The sequence below is a fragment of the Meriones unguiculatus genome, chromosome 9, assembly GCF_030254825.1.
Source record: "Meriones unguiculatus strain TT.TT164.6M chromosome 9, Bangor_MerUng_6.1, whole genome shotgun sequence".
Classification (NCBI taxonomy): Eukaryota; Metazoa; Chordata; class Mammalia; order Rodentia; family Muridae; genus Meriones; species Meriones unguiculatus.
The window spans coordinates 119,499,447-119,520,680 of NC_083357.1; the positions used below are offsets into that span (position 1 = coordinate 119,499,447).

At 40.1% G+C, this 21,234-nt stretch overlaps 1 protein-coding gene across 6 annotated transcripts in view; it reads right to left on the reverse strand.

The window, feature by feature from the left end:
• Positions 1 to 20,995, reverse strand: part of Nalcn (sodium leak channel, non-selective) — a 303,181-nt gene extending 282,186 nt beyond the window's left edge. For 3 of the 6 annotated variants that reach the window (XM_060391669.1, XM_060391668.1, XM_060391667.1), the window contains exons 1-2: positions 20,212 to 20,994; positions 3,431 to 3,549 (exon numbers count right to left, since the gene is read on the reverse strand). In XM_060391669.1, coding sequence (XP_060247652.1) covers positions 3,431 to 3,549; positions 20,212 to 20,239 — 147 coding nt within the window. In that variant the 5' untranslated portion in view covers positions 20,240 to 20,994. Of the gene's footprint in view, positions 1 to 3,430; positions 3,578 to 20,211 lie in introns of all 6 variants that reach the window. The other 3 variants (XM_060391666.1, XM_060391663.1, XM_060391664.1) reach the window with 2 other exon arrangements.
• Between the last annotated feature and the right edge of the window lie 239 nt (positions 20,996 to 21,234).

Consider the following 21,234-nt stretch of genomic DNA (forward strand, 5'->3'; position numbering starts at 1 on the left):
GGGTTGTTACAGACCATAGAACATTTCTATATACAGGTTTTTAAAAAATGTGTCATATAATGTCCCTACATAAAATACATTTCTGGGCCAGTGAGACTGGGCTTGCCAAACAAGCCTGAGACTTGAGTTCAATCCCTGGAACCCAGTGTTAAAGGAGATAATACATCTGAAAAAACTGTCTTCTGACCTTCATTTCCACTTACATGTGCGCATAACTGTGTGTGTATGTGTGTGTGTGCATGTGTGCACACACATAAATTTAAAAACATTTAAAAATCATTTCTAAAATTATCATTGTGGAAAAGAAGATAATGAATGAGGCCATCTCTTTTTCAGAGAAAATGTTTTGTACATATTTAGCCTAGAACTTCTTTTAAAATTAGAATTATTTTTTGTGCAATTCTAAACACACATTGATTTGCTGTCTAAAGATTTTAATTAACTTTATAATAAGAAGAAAGAAACAAAAGCAAATGGCTGGATATTTAAAGCACTCACATATAATCTTCTATTTAAAAAGTAATGCCTAGAATAAAAGGCTTAATTGTATCTACATGCTAACCTCACAGAGTTAATATTGCTACTGAATTACTCAGTGCACGATTTTCAAACATAATTTAAGTGTTATTATCATCGTGAATATACATACTGTGTCTATATATGTGTGTGTGTAGTCATGTTAATTCACTAATTTTATATTCCTATTTCAGGATCATAGTTTGATAAGAGACGGATCTTACAGCTCCATATGCTAGCAAGTCTTTAAACTGGAAATGAAGAATGATTGACAAAACCCTGAAAAGCCTCAGACACTTTAGGGTGATGGCTGTATTCTAATATTTGCCCAAGTATAACAATATTTACATAAAAACATAGTCCCAGAAATTCCGTACCACAAAGGACAAGTATATTTCAATGTTTTTTAAGAGTTGTTGAACTGTAGTTTTCAAACATGAAATTTGAAAAACCCTTCAATAAACATCAGACTGTAAATTCAACTTTATCTGGACTCCTCCAATATAATGAATATAATTACCAGGAGATTTAAAAGATAGGCTATAACATAACAAATTATCAATGATTTATAATTAATCATTAATAATTTCAGTTAGCTCATAATTGCATCTCCCAAAGTTCTTAGAAAGTTTTGAGTGGGTTCGACATGAAGAGAAAGTTAGTGAGAGATTTATTCTCTAGTCTATTTACTTCTCTCTCTCTCTCTCTCTCTCTCTCTATATATATATATATATATATATATATATATACATTCTGATATAGTTTAAATAACCTTAGGGTGATTCATAATACTTAAAATAATACTTAAAATTATGTGAAATCTGTTTGCTATTTCTTCCTGAGGAAATAAGAAGGAAAAATACACACATCTTCATTACAGGTGCAAGTTATTTTCAAATATTTTCATTCTGTTGGCCAAAGGTGGGTCAAAATTGTCTCTATGTGTCTCTGTGTGCACTTATAGACAAATGTAAAATTGGATATAAGGAAAGAAGAGAAGTTTTTTCTATCTGTCTGTGGAAGTGGCAAATGAGGAGGATATGAAATCCTAACCAGAATGGACAAGGGAGATTTGGATTATTAAAGAAGGCCCCAAGGGCCAGAGCACATGAGTAAAAGATACTAATACAGATAAGCCAGACAGTAAAGGATAGTAGAAGGTGGCTTCTAAGGCTCCTGTAGATGAGACAGAGCTGCAGGCAGGGTGGCTCCTGGCCAGCAGAAAGCCCATGAAGAGCTGTCAGTGTAAAGCACCTGCACTTTAGGAAGTCCCAGGGATGATTCGGCAGCTTCAAAGCGGAAAAAGAATGTCATCAGAGACTGCAAAGACGTAGGAGCAGGCTATGGCGGTCTCCCAGGAGCAAGCTAGTGAAGCTCAGGAGGAAGGCAGCCTGATCATCTTTGTCCTGCTTAAGGGCAGAGCAGGCACAGAGAGTGCCTCAGTCAATGTGTGTCCTTCTTGCATCACTTATAATCCTGAGTTTGCTGAGGAAGTCATTCCTGTTTTGTGGCATGGAGCTGGATTCCCAAGACTTAAGAGTGAACTTCCTGGCTCAGTTCCCAGCACTATGTCTTACAAGCATGCAGTGATGCATGGCAGAGCAGTTCTTCCTCTCACGCTCAGCATGCATGAGCTTGTGAGACACTAGGCTCAGGTTCTGAGCCACAAGGTTTGAATCAAAGTAAAGACTCTTCAGAAATGGATAGTGTTTCCACACCCTTTCTACTGAGGTAAGTCACTGTTGAATGTGATTAAGAAAACAGGTGGCTAAGAGTAGGAGCTAGATGTTAGCTCATCTCCTTGAATTTCAGTTATGCTGGGCTGTCCATGGCTACTTGCCCCTGGATAACTGGGTTCTGGAGATGCCATATTGCTCTGGCTTTTGTTGGTTGAACTTTTACGCTGTCCTCTACCCATTGGGCTATCTTAGTTGTTTGAAGTTAGTTTCTGGTTGTTCCTGGACTCTTGTAGTGGAGAGAATCCCTTTGGCAGGAAGATGTTTTTTACTGAAGGAAGCCTTCTCAGCTTTTTGGGTATAGTCACTGGATGGCCGGTGTTTTTCAGGAGTTGCTACAGCTCACCTCAGGCATAGAGACCTGGGTGGTAACTGTGGTCCTGATTAGTCAAGAGGGTTCTCCTCTCACTGGGAGAAGTCCTGGAGACACCTGCCCTCCTGGGTCTCCACAGGGAGAGCAACAGAACAAGAAAATTTGAACACAGGGAACTTCCCAGAGACTCATACTCCAACCAAGGACCATTCATGGAGATGGCCTGGAACCCCTGCACAGATGTGGCCCATGGCGGTTCAGTGTCCAGGTGGGTTGCATAGTGATGGGAAGAGGGACTGCCTCTGACATAATCTGATTGGCCTGCTCTTTGGTCACCTCCCCCTGAGGGGGGAGCAGCCTTACCAGGCCACAGTAGAGGACAGTGCAGCCACTTTAGATGAGAACTGATAGACTAAGATCAGAAAGGAGAGGAGAACCTCCCCTATCAGTGGACTTGGGGAGTGGCATGCATGCAGAAAGGGGAGGGAGGGTGGGATTGGGAGGGGAGGAGGGAGGGGCTTATGGGGGGATACAGGGTGAATAAAGTGTAATTAATAAAATTTAAAAAAAAAAAGAAAAAAAGAGTAGTAGCTAATCTTGGGTCATCCTGAGGTCGTGATAATATCTCTAGACTGTGTGATCTGAGAAGAGTGCATCCAGGGCAGGGATGGCAAGGCAGTCTGTATCTTCCTCTGCTGGACACTAATGGCAGCACCTCATCTTTTCAGTTTGAATCATTCCCAACTGAACCACTAGAAACTCATCATTCACTTTCCACTATAGCTCAAATAGATAAAAGCCAATTTATGAATGAAATTCCCCTTATACCAGCATGCACTTCTCCAAACTTCAGAAAGGGACTTACTGGCTTATTAATCCAGAGTATGTCAGCGCTGTCCGACAGAGATTCATCAGGACCAAAGTCAGTAACTGGCTGGGCTTCCACCCTGGAGCTCTGCTTCCTTTTGAGCATGCTGAAGTTAGCTTTGGGAGGCAAATACAAAACCACAATCTGGCAAAAGTAGAAGAGAAAGCCTTATTAGCTACCTAACCTACCTCCCATCCCATCAAAAGCTTTGAATCCTTCATGCATGGGTTCTGCACTGGTAGATTATATACATGATCTATACTGCTGTGCATTATAAATACACATATGTAAACGCAGAAAAAATGAGATAAAATTGATATAATAAAATCAAACTTTTATCTTCCAAAACAATACATAATCTTATATATTTCACAAATAGTTTAGAGACAACTGGTGTAAAACATCCAGAACCAAATGACTTGTCTCAGAGAGAACACAGATTACTAGAAAGTTCTTTCCTCTGTAGGGCTGCAACCATGGCCATGACAACAGGGATTTTTCCTTATCATTTTAATACATCATTCACATGCTTCTCTTGTTCCAATCTTGATCCCAAGTTGACCTCTCTATGTTGTCTTTCTCAGAAAGGCTGGAGTCACAGAGAATAGGGACAAAAGCTCCAGCAGTTGGAAGCTTTGCCAATTTTTGAATGCAGTATCCATCTAAAATCTCTTCCCCAACTGCACTTGAAGATGGGGCTGAGGTGCTGGTATGCCACTTGTTTCCACAATCCCACATTATATACATCCTATTATATATGTCGCCACCTATGGACACTTCTAAAGTTGGCAGACATTTAAGAAGGGCCTACTATACATCCAATGACAAGTCAGTGCAGTATGGTATAGTCAAGGCACAGCTGCCTGACTGCCCTTCAGTCAGGTAACACTCCTCATTTGATTAACATATACTGAGCCTTCTTTACCCGTTTCTAGTTTTCCAGGTAGAGTCTCACTCTATGGATGTGGTGTGCCTGGAACTCCTTAAGTAGATCTGGCTGGCTTTGAAATTGTGACCATCTTTCTACTTCCCTATTTTCACTTCTTTGTAAAATCACATACAGTATAAACAGCACAGTGGGATCAGCCTTTTACAAATGTGGTGACACACTGGGATGTGAGTGCATTCTGGATTTAAAGAAGAAGAATCAGCTGGGACTGAGTCTTAAAGAGAGGAGTATGCAATGAGGATTGGACAACTACTGCTTGGCACGTTTATTTAATTTTAAAACTGACCTGACAGACTTTCTCACCTTTTTGTTTGTTTCTTTGTTGTTGCTGTTTAAATTTTTGTTTGTTTGAGATTGAGTATTGCTATACAGCCTTGCTTATGTAGAACTTGCTGTATAGACAAGGCTGATCTCAAACGGTCAACGATCCTGCTGCCTCTGTCTCTCAAGTACAGGGACCACAGGAATTCACCATCATACCTGGCTCAGACATTTTATGTATGCATAGGAATTCCAGCCTTGAGGCAGGTGACAGCTTGACCAATGCCATCTAAGCAAACGTGAGTTTGAAAGCGAGTCAGGTATGATTATAAAGCCTCAGGTTGCTGAAAGATGGCCATGGAGTTCTCAACACTCTTAAGAGCACAGCTAAAGGCAGATGGCAGAGGACAGCACTCCCAGGCAGGCTATGGCAATGAGAATGTAAAGCTGGGAAAATGGATCCATTTCAGTACCAGGAAAATCCATTTACTGTCTGATACTCCAGAAAGGTGGAGGAAGAAAGCTCACCAAAAACAGTGTATCTCCCCTTAGACAGAAGAGGAACAAAAATGTGATTTCAAGAATGTAAATACATGCACTTGTAAGTTTCACTGGGAAAGAAAATAAAATACAGCTCAGAGCAAAGAAATTCTGAATGTCTCTGTGTTTAAGGGTCTACTCTTGTTGCTGCATGCTCCTCCAATCCATCTGAGAAGCTAACTTTCCAAATCCTCCTATTTCCAGAGAAAATCAAGCTGCTTGTCTTTAAAGTATGCTAGGTATTTCTAAGCTGTTGTTACTTTGAACACAGAACTTAAATATGGGTTTTGTTGTATGTTTCACTAACTAATTTTATTTTACATAACTGAAATTAGAAACTCTTGACATCCCTTATAAATGTATGCAAAATATTCAAATGCTACTTCTTCTCTGATTTACTGTGAGTTGGGGGGACACAGCTGGTGGCCTTAATTTGAGATGTCTTTAAGGATGTCACTAAAACCTCACTAGAACTAACTTATTAAATGAATTCTAAATTACAGGATACAACAACACCCCCCTCCCCAGAAATCCAGAAGTATTGCTGTATGTGAACAGCAATCAATCGAGAAGAAAGTTCTTTCTCTGATAGCCACAATACAGTAAAATGCATAGGAATAATTCAGTCAAGGATATGTACAGCCTCTCCAGGGAAGCAGTAAACATTGGTTAAAGACACTGAGAAGATATCAAAAAATGAAGGGTGCCGTGTTCATTGAGGGTTATTTTTATGTTTTACTACTGTTTATATTTTAAGATTATAATATATTACATCCTTTCCTTCTTCCCACTTTCTCCCTCCAGACCTCTCCATATGCCATTCCTTGCTCTCTTTTGAAATTCATAGCCTCTTTATTAATTATATATATGTATATATACATATTCCTAAATACAAGCTGCTCAGTCTGTACTGTTACTTGTATGCATGTTTTCAGGGCTGACAGTTTAGTATTGGCTAACCAACTGGTGTGCTCTTTCCTGGGGAAGACAATTTCCCTCTCTTTTCTCAGCAGTCTTCAGCTGTCTGAACTAAAAACTGTGATGCGAACACTTTTACAGCTCATGGGATTTCAGCTTATCTTGTTTCTCTGTTTTTCCTCTATTCACTAATCATTCATTCACACACCAAATGCTTTGCATCCTTTCTGTGCCAGGAACTACAACATGTGCCCAGTGCCTAGCAGGGAACCACAAAAGCTGAGTTTAGAAATCACCTGCTTCATTTAAACTCAGATTTCACGGAGCATCCCACTGTTCTACCTGCATTTACCTGCATTCCTCCTTGCACCCACATGCTCCACTCTAACTGGCTAAGGGCACAATTATTTTTCACCCTCCAGCCTGCCTCAGCTATTTCAAATTTTTTATCCCACTGTACCTGCTTTGTGGCCTGCTATTAATCCTTATTCCTAATTACCTTATTTAACTCAAAATCATTTGCTTAAGGTCTGTGTGTGGTTTGTTATCACTGAAAGATTTACTACTTAAAGAGAAAAGTTTAAGCAAACAGTTTGGTAAATTCATAGCACATATTTTATGGAAGAATACCCAAAGAAGGCAACAGTCACTGGCTTCTTTCTCTTCAATAGGTGGCAAGATCTGCTAAGAGGATCATGATCCACTACTTCGGGTTACCAGTATGTACAAATATTGCAGTCTTCATGAGTACAGGTGGTACTTGCCTATCTTTTCCAACACACACACCACTTAACTGTACTGCTAATGGTAGCTCTGTGTTGCTGTACAACAGGTAACAGAGCTGATTTAAAGGTGGGGCAGGCGGGAAGGCAGAGCAGTTGATTAATAGAAAGAAAGGCTCTCCCACTGCTGTGTACTCATCACTCACCCCACCCCCCAGCGGTTCTACCATTCTTCTACAGCTTACTGCTAACACTAGCCTCCTGACTCCTGGGCAGCAGCATGGGAAAGCAGATTTTCAGAATGCTGATGCAGCATGAAAGGGCAATTCAGTCTAGGCACTTCCTACTTTTAAATACTTAAACTTCAAGGCTCTAATTCTCCCTCACCCCCTCTTTTTTTCTTAATATTTCCACAGAACACCAAACAGAAAGCTATTAAGACTGACGTTAGAATGGTTGGACACATAGCTCAGTAACTGAGAGCACTTGCTGTTCTCGCAGGGAACCCAGGTTTGTTTGCCAGAGCCCACATGTTAGCTCATAACGGTCTGTATCACCAGTTTTAGGGAACCCCACACCACCCTCTTTGGCCCCTGCAGTAACTGCACACACATGGCACATTAGCATACATTCAGACAAACACTCATACATAAATACATGCATGTAAAAGACTTATGTTTGAACAATCTTTTTCTCCCTTCTACATTGAAATCTGCATCATACTTTAAAACACCATGAAAGTACTTGAAGATAAATGCGGACACCAGTTCCTGGTACTGGAACAGGACAATCATTATTTCTGAGCATTTGAACTCTCTTTGCCAATGGCTTCTTAGACAGACATTTCCACTTACAGAAAATGTATACATCATTGTATGTTTTATGCCACTCTTTAAATTAGGGAAAACATCCTAATACTCTCTCACTGTTATTGAGCATTCATGTGCACTGTTTTATGCTTCATTCTCTGCCCATTTGGACTTCCTCCCACCTCAGGCATGGATGAGCCCTTGAGCTTCTGAGCCCACACACTTCTCTCTGCTCGGCCCAGGTGTGCCATAGCTGTGTCCAACGGCCAACAGTCCCCTTCCTCTTCTACACCAGATTATTAGCCATGGCAGCAATGACTGAGTCTAGCAGACCTTCTCTGTTGTTCTCTACCATTACCTCCAGGCATCTTAGAGACCTCACAGCCTAGTACACACGTCAGAGGATTTCCTGACACTCAACTCTAGCAATCCTGGTGTCGTTTGTTTAGCAGCTGCTTAATTACTGATTTTATTTTATTTTTTAAATAGTCAGAACTATTTAAGGTAGGAACAGAATTTGACATGAAATCTAATGTTATTTCTCAGTCAGTATGTTTAACTATAGGTAGCTTCAGAACCACACATGCATACACATACAAGCAGAGAAACCTAAAACCATACCACACGCAGACACACACATGAACACCTAGACACATAGACACACACATGAACACTTAGACACACACATAAACATCTATACACACACACACACACACACACACAATGTAAAACATGAAAGTTTAAAAAAATAAGCTTTTGGCTCATTTCTTCTAGATTATGTTTTCTGCCATGCAAAAATGGACTCCTTCCAATTAAAATGTTTCCTGGAGTCTCATTATGGACCAAGCACTGTCTTAAGTATATCATACATTAGCTCATTCTGTTCTTACAAGAATCATTTCACAGACCAAGAAGCCCTAGTAATAAAGGTGGCCTAGTGTGTGAGCCAAAACAATGCAGCTCACAGAACTATTAAATTAAAAATCAAGTATTTTTTTTCAACAAAGAGGAGAACTACAATATTTTTGAAGAAATATGGGGTTATAAATTCCTCACCTATCACTATTTGTGAAATTGTGCAGATAGCTAGACACCCTTCGTCTTCTAATTTAGTATTTTATTTACTTTACAGTTTTTTTCACCACTGGTTTATTTTAAATGTCTATTACTTTTTTCAAAAGAAAGATTAAATTTCTCATCAAATTAACCAGACTGCCATTTTTAATTTTTGAAATCATTATCCACATATTTGTACTTTTTGCTTTAAAGTAAGTCATAGAAATGACAGTGTATTTCAATCATGTTTTCTCTAAATTAATAACATGAGGGAGAATGCATTTACTCATTCCCTCTGATGGCCTCACTTCTTAAAGTGACAGATTTCTTTATTTTCCAGAGTTAACTTTTTTGCAAAAACTCTTAACTGAATACCATGATTAAGTAGACTAGAAAACAGATCCTTATAACATGAGGCATGAGGACTGTGTGTCTGTCTGCAAATGTTGTGCTCAGACATTGAGATGAAATTCATTGAAAGAAATCCATTAGCCAGACTCTAAATCCACATCAAGCACAGCCACTGTGGTTTGCCTGTTCCTCTGTTCTTTAATAAGATGATCAGATGAATAAATCGAACTATTGGTTCTATTTATTGTTCTAAATTTAGGGAAAATACAAAGGAACTGGGTTTACTAGAGGTATTCTAAAATTCATCTTCAAGGTAAATACAGACTAAATAGAAGATACCAATTAGAAGTGTGTTTTAAAAAAACAGTGAGGACACAAAGTTTTGTAAGAAAGGTGTAGAAATGGGAAGAACTAGGGAAGGAGAATTAATATAATCAAAATACATTGTTTGAAACTCAAATAATTAAGAATGATAACTATTACTATTAGTAATTGATGACTGTTCATTTTATAAGAGGACTGTCTTATCTAGACGTTTCTGCTAATGAAGCCTCATTCTATCTCCAGAGGTGGTACATTTCTCTGGACCCTCCAGGAGAGAACAATTGCACATTGAGAAGTCTGAAGGGGCAGTTCTGAGGTCCAGAGATATATGCAATACATTTTCCAAAGTGACCTTGAGTGAAAAAATGGATTAATGCTCTCAAGGCTGCTCATATGTTGTGGTGGTCTAAATAAGTATGGCCTCCATAGACTTATGTGTTATGGTGGTCTAAATAGGAATGGCCCCCCAGATTCATGTGTTGTGGAGATTTAAATAGGAATGGCCCCCCAGATTCATGTGTTGTGGAGATTTAAATAGGAATGGCCCCCATAGACTCATGTGTTTGAAAGCTTGGCCCGTAGGGAGCAGCACTGTTAGGAGGTGTGGCCTTGTTGGACAAAGTATGTCTCAGTCTTCCTCTATTGTCTGAGGATCGAGACAGAACTCTCAGCTCCTGCTCCAGCAGCATGGATGCCGCCTGGAGGCTGCCATGATTCTCTTCATGGTGATAACAGACTACACCTCTGCACTGTAAACCAGCCACAAATAATAGGTTTTCTTTATAAGAGTTGCTGGAGCACGGTGTCTCTTCACAGCAATAAAACCCAAACTAAGACATACATTTTATATGTTTGATTGTTTCTCAAAAAAGGAAAATGGTTCATAAATTTTTGCTGATTGTTTTGAAGAAAAACATGTTGAAAAAACATTATGGATTCTTCCCTCCTTCCCTCCCTCTCTCCCTCCCAATCTTCTTTTCTTCTTTCCTCCCTCCCTCCCTTCCTTCCTATTTTCCTTCCTTCTTTCACTCCCTCCTTTTTCTTCCTTCTTTCCTTCCTTCCTTTCTTTCTTTCACCTGGAACCAAAGAACAAGTATTTGTTGAGACCTTGCTCTATGCCACACAACATGCCAACAATTCCTGCTATCTCTCTGAAACAGTTCTTAGCGATATCCTTATTGTACAGCATAAAATTTGGAGGTAAATGTGTCCAAATCATCAAAAGTTGGAATGAAGAATTACCATGCATGTAGGTCAGAGGACAACTCTCTGGAGTCAGTTCTCTCATTTTAGTCATGAGATCAAGGGATAATTTTGTGTCACCAGCTTTTTTTTTTTTTTTTTTTTTTTTTGACAAGCAACTTTACCCCTGAGACATCTCATTTCTCCAACTTTTACTTCTGAATCTTAAGAAATTTTATATGTGTTTAAAATGGTACTGTTAAATGATGCTCATTTACAATTAAATATGTGCTTTTTAAACTTTAAACTGGGGGCTGGAGAATGCTCAGCAGTTAAGAGAACTGGCTGCTCTTCCAGAGGACCTGGGTTCCATTTCCAACACTGACATGGTAGTTCACAACTGTTCCAGTTTCAGGAGCCTGACACCCTCACACAGACATACACAAAAGCAAAATACAATGCACCTAAAATAAAAATAATTAATTATTAAAAATAAATACAAATAAAACTTTAGATCATTACATTTGGTAAGATTTTTTTTCATGAATTAGGTGCAGGATTTTGCAAAGACCATTTCAGCTCCTAATCATACCTGAACGAAGCAGACATCTTCTTGTTTCTACCATGAAACCTGGGCTTAGAGAGGGCACACACATAAAGTGTATGTGCTAATTTGGCAGAGATTCAGGTCCTGGGTTTACCCCTGTGAGTCTGCCCTCTACAACCTCTACAGACCCTGTGGAGGCTTTATGAAGAAACCATTTTCCTGTTCTGGAGAACAGAGGTAGGAGTCTCTGAGTCCTTCCTATCCCAGGTTTAAGAGGGGAAAATTAAGTTAGAGAATGGCTGCCTCTGAAATGCCAGGTTCTTCATCTTTCTCAGGACTCTTCCTTTATCACTCTAGAGATCCTTTGCTTAGTATTTTTCTGAGCTGGTTGCACATTTCTCTGCCACTTGTCTACTCTTTCCTCAGAGAGAAGATAGAAGGGTGAGTGGTTTTCTCTGACCCACAGCCTAGAGGCCTGTGTTTCCAGGCCACATTACGAGAGCATCATGTTATCAGAACTAAGATGTGCTGGAAATTTTAATTCCTGGGGTCACAGTCCAGCCGCTGTCCTGTCCTCTCTCCTGCCTCTTCCCTGTAGTTACAGGATCCTTGTAATTATTTGTAAATCCTGTTTGTTTGTTTGTTTTTTAGCCTCGAAGCTAAGAACACTGTTAAGACATTGCTGTGAGTCAGGCACTGTTCCTAGTTCTGAAGAAGTTCTCATCATCAATGTGGTCATTGAAATCCTGAGGCAAATAAAACTGTAGTGTAGCTTTGTATGAAAGTATTTGCCTGATTTTGACTTTATACTATTTTTTCTCTCCCTTTCTTTATCCCCATTTACTCTCCCTCTCTCTTCCCCCTCCATCTACATTTCTCCTTTTCTTGCTCTTTCCCAACTGCAGTTTTTCTCTTCGGTACGTGTTCTGTGTCTGTCTTGACCTTCACGAACACAGTCTGTTTTGTAAAAACAGTCTTCTCCATTTCCAGCAGGATTCCAGGCCACCCAAGGTGAGCAAACACACAGAAACAGCCAAATTCATCCAAGCTTCATCCTCACCTACAGACACTTCCTTCCTCTTTGTCTTTTTCCAACACAGTGACTAGAAACTGAAAATGAATCCTCGATTTTTTTATGCTGAATTTACTTCCTAAAGTCCAAGGAACAGCAACATATGATTTTTCTTTGGCACTTTCTAAAATGATGTTAAAAGCAATGCAATCACTTCACTGAGGATTTAAAGAAAGTTTTTTGTTGTTGTTGTTTAAATTATAAAAAGTAAGCTTAATTGGACCTTTAAAATTACTGTGCTTAGTAAAGGAATTCGGGAATAAACCATAATATCCCAGTCTCCTTTTGTCTTATAACATTATGTGTCCAAACAAGCATAGTTTGGGGGAGAAGGAACAGGTCTGTATTTGTGTTACACATGACACTGCAGTAGAAACAAATCAATCAAACAACAGCAACGACAACAAAAGCTATTAATTGGACCTGGCAGTGCATGCCTAACACTGGAGTTACAAAGGAAAACCACAAAGTCAAAGCATCAGGGATAGAGAGGGGAAAATTGTTTTTCAGATCACTAGGGGAAGTTATTGAGTTGAGGAAAATGGAAATGATATTTCAAGAAGAGTTCTTCCCAAATGATCAGGTTTATCTCTTATTTATAACATACACTTTAATATCTACGTTAGCCCATGGAAAAACTAATTGTGTTCATGTTTTGTGCTTGGATGGTTTGTATATGTTCTTGTTTTATACTGCTGAGTTTTTAAACATCATTGAAATCATATTACTAATGTCTACTGGCTGTAGAACATGAAACACTTATCTTGTCTAATACAAATCTGTGTCTTAAGTGTTACAGACTTCTGTAAGTTGTATTTTTAGAGTTATTTGTTTACTAGAGAGATAAAGGCCAGGCCATTGCTTGGGTGAGGAGGTGAGCAGCATCGGAGAAGAGCTGAAGGGGAGTCCTCCAGAACATCAGAATAAGTTTTAGAAAATTCTTTTCAATAAAAAAGTATTAAGCAATTGTTTTATTAAAATATTTTTTCTTCTCCAGAAATGATATTCAATATCGTATGTAGGCTTTATGATAATAACTGCTAAAAATATAACAATTTAGCTTGTGCTTTAAAAGATAAGTAATTGTTTTCTGAAGTCATGACAAACTACTAATAAAAATGTTCAAAATTTTATAATCTTAAAGAAACAACTTGTGCACCATCTCTTCTTTTATCTCAGTCTCTTTGGTCACCAACTCTGTCAGCATTTTGCTGCTAACAGTAAGATTGTAATCTGTATCTATGCCTATCACCACCAACAGATCTTCCCGTTTCTTCAACAGCAGTCTTATTTCCAGGCAACACTTGCTACTGATGAATATAGATAACCATACATCTGACAGAAGGTTATTATCTAGAACTTACAAAAAACTAAAAAGAAACTTAGTAGCAAAAAAAAAAAATAAAATAAAAATCAAACAACCCATAAATATACACGCTAATGAAGAGGCTCATACTATGAAACACAAATTGTTAATAAATAGAGAAAATACTCTATACAATAGTTATCAAGAAAATGAAAATTAAAACAACAGTGGGATTCCATCTCATCCAAGACAATAGCAATAATTAAGAAAGAGAACAATAAATGCTAGCATGGGTAGGAGCTGGAGGAAGCACTATACATTGCTGGTGGAATGGTTAGGTCACTGTGAAAGAGTATGGCAGCTTCTCCAGAGAGTAAAACTGGAATTACCTACAACCAAATCATAGCACTCCTGGGAATAGAAACAAAGGGCTCTAAATAAGCACCCCACAGTGAAATCTGGGCATCCATTTCTATTGCAGCTCTTAACAAAACAGCCAAACTATGGAATCACCCTGGATGTCTGCTAACAAACAGTTAAAGACAATGTGCTGCGTACACAAAAATGGGGTTTTAGTCTGCCATATAGATGAATGAAACATACCTCCTCGATAACGAATGCAACTGGAGACCATCACATTAAGCAAAGTAAGCTATATCCATAAACAATATCACGTTTCTCTCACTTGTGGACTCCAGGCTGTTTGTATGAATGAAACCGTGTACGTGTACACAGTATATCCATATGCATGGATATGAAAGCAAAACACAGACAAAGAGAAGGAAGGAGGCCAGTTTAGGGAAAAAGAGTAGAAAAAGGCTGTGAGGTGAGCATGGTCAGACAAAACTAGAAACTGTTCTTAAGAAACTCATTACTACATACAATAAATATATGCAACAGAAATATCAATATAGCCAAAAGACTAGAAATAGTATAGCTCTTGCTATCTATGTGATCTAGATGTTTTGTACTTTATAGTTAACTCATCCATGTTTTAAGTTTCAATGTTTATCTTTTCTTTTTCTGTATAGTTCTCATTTTTTCATTCTCTTTACTTCTTAAGCCCCAAGTAAATGTTCATTCCCATTGTCTTTTTAGGGTACAGCTCTCTGAGATGATAGTAAAGCTTCAAGCCATGTCTTCTCTCGTTCATAGCTATCAACAGTACTATCTATGTATTCTATAAAGCCAAGACTATATTTGGAAGGATTCTGTACTCAGAACTTTATTGGGGATAGCAACTATAACTGCTGAAGTGCTTTTTCTCTTTACTGACTATTTTCCTGTATTCATGCACTTCAATCACACTGTTTTCAGTTTCTTTGCACACTTTTTTTTCCATTTGCGTCTATGAAAGAACTGTTTTGTAATATTTTCAGAATTACTCATTTTTAGGATGGTGTTTTACTGCTTAATGATAACTTACAAGAAAGAGTATCAAGTCAGTATGAATTACCCATTTGTATACATATAATTTTAAAGAAGTAAATAGTTGGTCAGAATGTTGATGAGTTATTTTCCTTCTCATTTTCAGATTCAGTCTTCACAGGCTATATGTAGATGTTGGCTCTGCTTTATTTATTTTTCCTGGCACATGATCACCTATTTTGATCTGTGTATTTGGATACTTTTTATCTAAAAGGGGAAAATGATCTTATTTCACTCTAAAACACGGCTGCGTTCCATTTGTGCTGCCTCTTGGTCATGGGGAGCATGTGTGTGTGTCTTTGTTGGCTGTCTCTGTGGCATGCCATCCTCTCTGCAGACAAAGTCTTCCTTTCATCTCTTTCCTTTGCATAATTGGATCTAATTTTCCTTCTTGATCTCCCCATAAATTACTCCTTTGGCTACAGGGTTCTGGTCTTTTGTATTTCTAATCTTCCTTTGCTACCTCCCTGGAGCCCTGCACCTGCTCCAGCTCTGAACTTGCTGGTTCAGCCCCTGGCAGATGAGCATATTCCTTTGGGTCTAACTCCACTTGCCCTGAGATCTTCTCAGAAGTGAAACCTGTGTCCCACAAACACCCACGGCCCAGGGTTAGCCATCACCATCCCAACACTAGGAGGTTTTCCTAGAATTTCTCTTTCTTGGTTTTCTGAAACCCTTCTAGAGAGGGCTGTAAACTACAAAATCTCTATGTACTCAAGGAAAATATTTTGGTTTCTAAAGTCCAGGACCTATGTTCATCTTTGTCCTCAACTGTAGAAAATCCAGGACCTATGTTCATCTTTGTCCTCAACTGCAGGTGCAAAGTTTTCACTAAAAATTGCTTTCATTATTTCTGTGATGTCTAAGTAAAAAGAGAAAAACCAAACAAAAGTACATTGAGCCCCACCCTCCCTAAAACCTTTTGCATTTGTTTACTTCTTTCCTTTTTTATTTTTTCTTTTTAAATTTATTTATTTTGTTACAAATTACAGTTTATTCACTTTGTATCCCAGCTGTAGCCCCCTTCCTCATTCCCTCCCAATCCCACCCTCCCTCTCTTTTCTCCTCCCATGCCAATCCCTAAGTCCACTGCTAGAGGTCCTCTTCCCCTTCCATCTGACCCTAGCCTATCAGGTCTTATCAGGATTGGCTGCATTGTCTTCCTCTGTGGCCTGCTAAGGCTGCTCAACCCTCAGGGTGAGGTGATCAATGAAAGAGCCATTGAGTTCATGTTAGAGACAGTCCCTGTTTTCATTAGTAGGGAACCCACTTGGACACTGAGCTGCCATGGGCTATATCTGAGCAGGGATTCTAGGTTATCTCCATGCTTGATCCTTGGTTGGAGTATCAGTCTCAGAAAAGACCCGTGGGCCCAGATATACTGGTTCTGTTGCTCTCCTTGTAGAGCTCCTGTTCCCTCCAAGTCTTTCTATCTCCCCCTTCTTTCATAAGGTTCTCTGCACTCTGCCCAAAATTTGGCTATGAGTCTCAGCATCTGCTTTGATCCCCTGATGGGCAGAGTCTTTAAAAGGCCCTCAACCAAGGACCATGTATGGATATAACCTAGAACCTCCACTCAGATGTAGCCTGTGGTAGCTCAGTAACCAATTGGTTTCCCAAAGTGAGGGGAACAGGGACTATTTCTAACAGGAACTCAATGACTGGCTCTTTGGTCTCCCCACCCCCGAAGGGAGGAGCAGTCCTGTTAGGCCACAGAGGAGGGCTTTGCAGCCAGTCCTGAAGATACCTGATAAAACAGGATCAGATGAATGGGGAGGAGGTCCCCCCTATCAGTGGACTTGGAAAGGGGCACGGTGGAGATGAGGGAGGGAGGGAGGGACTGGGAGGGAATGAGGGATCGGGACATGGCTGGGATACAGTTAATAAAATGTAACTGATAAAAAAAATAAAAAAATAATAATAAAATAAAAAAAATTAAAAAAAAAAAAGGCCCTCGGTGGAAGGCTCCTGTCCTGTTCCCTGCTTTCTCCCTCTTCTGATGACCTTCCTATTTGCCTTTCTGAGTATTTACTTCTTTTCAGATTTCAATTTTTTTTAATTTAATTTACTTAACTTATTTTATTTATTTACTTATTTTTTTAATTTTATTTTTTTCTTATCAGTTACATTTTATTAACTGTATCCCAGCCGTGTCCCGATCCCTCATTCCCTCCCAGTCCCTCAGCTTTAGTTTTATTATAGAAGTTCAATTTTATTACTCTTTTCAGTAGAATTTTACAAGTCTTTAAATAACACAATGATCATTAAGTTATTTTTTCTTCTTTCAGAGGGGAGTCACACACGTGTTTTAACAATGGCAGATTTATTTCTAAAGCATGGAATATAATACATAGTAAAATTTATTCTATGGAGCTGAAGTGAAGACTTAGCAGTTAAGAGCACTTATGGTCTTGCAGTAGATCTGGGTTCAGTCCCCAGCACCTATATGTTGGCTCATAATCTATTCCAACTCTAGTTTGAGGATATCTGACATTCTCTGGCCTCTGCAAACACCTGAATACATGTAGGGCACATTAATTCATGAAGGCACACACATATCACTAGAGAGTAAATTTTTAAAAAGGAGATTGAGTTTTATATTTGTATAAATATGTATAAATCCATAAAGTTTATGTGCTTTTTCTGAAGAATGTAATTGTTAATAATTTTTCAGAAAAAAAAAACCCTTAAGATAGACATTGATTAAAGTATCATTATTTCCTTTCAGGATGTTTTTTAGAGTGGTGAAAAAGTAGAAGCAACAAGTACTCAATAACAGATGTAATAGTTGATCAAGTGAAGTTATGTTTGTTGGAGGATAGTTACAAAGTTTTAAAGTAAGCAGACTCTACAGGATCACTCAAAATATTTATAATAAATAGTATGTAGAACCAATGGCATAAGGTTACTAAAAACACAAGTATTGTAATCATTTGTATTAGCTTGCTTAAAAACTATATGGATAACTCATTTAGTTGTCTCTATTGCCTTTATTATTTAAAATAAAAAAACTACTTATGTTCACCAACATGACTTTCTAAAAATAAGCTGAGCAAGGACAGCAGTAATAACAGGGGAAAGCCCAAGGCTTCACCCCTACACAAAAAACTGCAATCAAGTAAGGAATGCTGAGAGCAGGAGAGATAGTCATCCCTAGGAAAGAGCACACCAACTGTTCATCCAATAACAAATGGTCAGACCTGAAAACATACACACAAGTAATAGCACATACACTGAGCATGTTGTAGTTAGCTATATATGTGAATATGTATGTATGTAAGCATTAATGAAGAAACAGGGCATGAATTTGAAAGACAGCAAGGAGTATTATATGGGAGGGGTTGGAAGGAGGCAAGGGAAGGGAGAAATGATGGAATTATAACCTCCAAAAATACAAGAAATATTTTAGAAGATAACAAATATCTTAAAAAATGTTAAATGTTTGTACAGGAAAAAGTTGTGAAGGCACAAAGCTTCTTGGACAAGCCCTCAACAGAGACTCACCATGGGACAGGCTTTCAAGTTCAAAAACAGATACCATTTGAGAAAAGGGGTAATTTACAACCTTTTAATGTTCAAGAGCATTATTTCCAGTTCCAAACTAGAGTAGAGGACTCAATGTGTGATGACCTGTGTCGGTGTTTTTCTAAGGGGCTGGGACCATCTCTTTCCCTCAAAGAGCACCCAGATCCTAGTTCAAAATCTGGCTTCTGTTAGGATATTATGGCTGAGACTGAACTGTTTCTTACAACTTGAGATCTACATGTGACTCATTTTTCATGCAGTCATCCAAGTCTAAAATTATCTGAGCACCACGAATGAATGATGGAATACAGATATACAGAGACACATACAGTTCCTCTTACACAGGTAAAACGGCAGCTGGAACCCACTGTCACCCACAAAGGAACAGAGAGCATTCTGTAGCCTTCAGCTCGCAAATGATTCTACTATGAGTAGGTTTTCTTCTTTTAAATACATGTTTCCTCTTGAATATCCTTTCAAGTCATACACAAAGGTATAAGTATATTGTTACCATTTCAAAAATCATGACTTCATTTTTATAGTCCTCCTGGTACCATCCTCTCCAATGACTGCACACTGATCACCTGTGGCCAGCTAAGAGAAGCCAATGGCCCCTCACACATTTTAACGATTGGACAAAGCTCAAGTTTCCTGCTTTCCTTAAAATGTTTTTTTTAATGGCTGGGTCAAAATTGTATCAGAGGAGACAGGAATGCCCAAATAGAACGACAAAGTCACAGCAGAATCACGAGAAGAGGACTCATAAATTTAAAAAAAGCAGAAACATCCACCTCTTAATTTTTGGTGGTTAATTCATGTGAGAGAAAACTACAGACACGAAAGCTACAAGGAGCCTTACTAACATTTTCCACAGGAGAAATTGGGTCTAGAGACTAAAATCATCCAAAGGTGTGTGTGTGTGTGTGTGTGTGTGTGTGTGTTTTCACACATCCTTCACAATAGAGTCCTTAAAATCTTCCAAAAGTTGTGTGTGTATGTGTGTGTGTTCACACATTCCTTCACAATATAGTGAAGGGAATTTGGGCCCAAAGCTGAAATATTTTTTCCTACAGTGAAGAACTTACGGTCCAGGTTCAGGGACATTGTCTTGTCTCAAACGAACATTTAAGTCACAGAAATAAGTAGCCCTGGGGTCAGGTTTCTGGACCCACTTCCTAATTCCAGCCAGGCCATCCAAGCTGGGCTCTTAAAGGTTCAAAGACAAAATGGAGTTGCTTTGGCAAGAGAAGGTTTTGCTCGATGGTGCAGGTCACCCTAATGACAGCTGCTCAGCCAGGCCAATTAATAAAATGCGGGCAATTCAGCAAACAGCAGTCCGAGGGATAATGGAGGGGGGTAATGCCAGGAAGGCCTGCCCAAAAGCTGGTGGAGCAAAGGTACTCCACAAACCCTCCTCCTCCTCCTCGACTCTGGTGAAGGCCAGAGGCAGACAAGGCCAGCTCAGTGGTGGTCTAGATGCACATCGGCCCCACCCCCAGCCACCTGCTTCCCCCACCTCCAGCACCTGCTGGATGCCCAGGCTGGGCAGGCCCCATCCTGCGCCCAGGGTTTCCCAAGGCCGGCCTGGGGGCAGCTCGCACTGGGTTGGGGGTGGGGGTGCGCACGATGGCTCTCAGGGTCCCTTCCCTGGGCGCTGCAGAGTGAGCTGTCCGCACCCTCCCGGGCCCGACCCCTCCCCAGGCCGGGCCCCAGCGAGGGGCGAGCCGGGTGCCTCTCGGCCTCCTGCCCACCACGCTGCAGCCTCCAAGGCCAGCGGCCATAACCAACCTGTAACCGCAGCGCGCAGAGCAGTCATGGTGCAGGGGATGCGGCGGCGGCGGGATCCGTGCCGGCGCACCGGCCTGGGCAGGCGGGGACGCAGCCCCTCACCTACGGCGGCTCGGTCAGCTCCGTGCTGGTCCCGCACTAGTGGCGAGGGGCTGGGGAGGACCGCGGGGGTCCCGGCCTTGCGATTATTCTCTTGCCTTTTGCAGTTGGCTCTGCTGTGCGAGCTGCGGAGGATGCTCAACGCAGCGCCGCAGCTGGTGGCCAGTGCCAGGGTCGGTACTCGCAGGTGGCTTCCCTCTCCCCGCAGCCAGTCTCAGCAACAGCTGGGCGATCTTCTCAGGCTGCTCTGCCGGCTCCTGCTTCTAGGCCTGCAAGCCCAGAGTGTGCGTCTGTGGTCCTGCCTTACGCAGTGGTGTCTATGGGTGCTGACCCGGACCACTCCTGAGTATGAAATTGCTGAATAATAAATACATCAGTAATGTTTTCAGTCTTTTGAATATGCTGTCATGTAGATTGAGGTTAAAGTCTGTTCATACATGGTTAACCCCACACCCTATTTGCAGTACCAAGACAGTCTGAAGCTGGGGTCTACAATAGGGATCCCAGTAGAATAAGCTTTGGGACATTCTGCATCTCAAACACCGTCTGCAGGCCCAGGAGACACCTTCCACTGCGCTCTCTCACTCCTAAAGGTTTACCTAAATGTTTTCATCTTGCCATGGAGTCGGCCATAGCAATCATGCAGGAGTCCCCGTCCTGTGGTTTCAGCATCACACACACACACACACACACACACACACACACACACACACACACAGTTCCCTTTTGCAGTTGGCTCTGCAGCAGTAGAGATGGAGAATCAGATGACGTTTCTCTAAAAGGAAGCATAAGCAAACAACTGCCTATCGCAAAATAGTGCATCTCTAGCAATGAAAGGAAATCACACACACAAATTCAAAGCATGCATTTTCTGGCCTTGTGTTCTTAAATTACCAGCCTTACAAACAAACGAATCTTCACAAT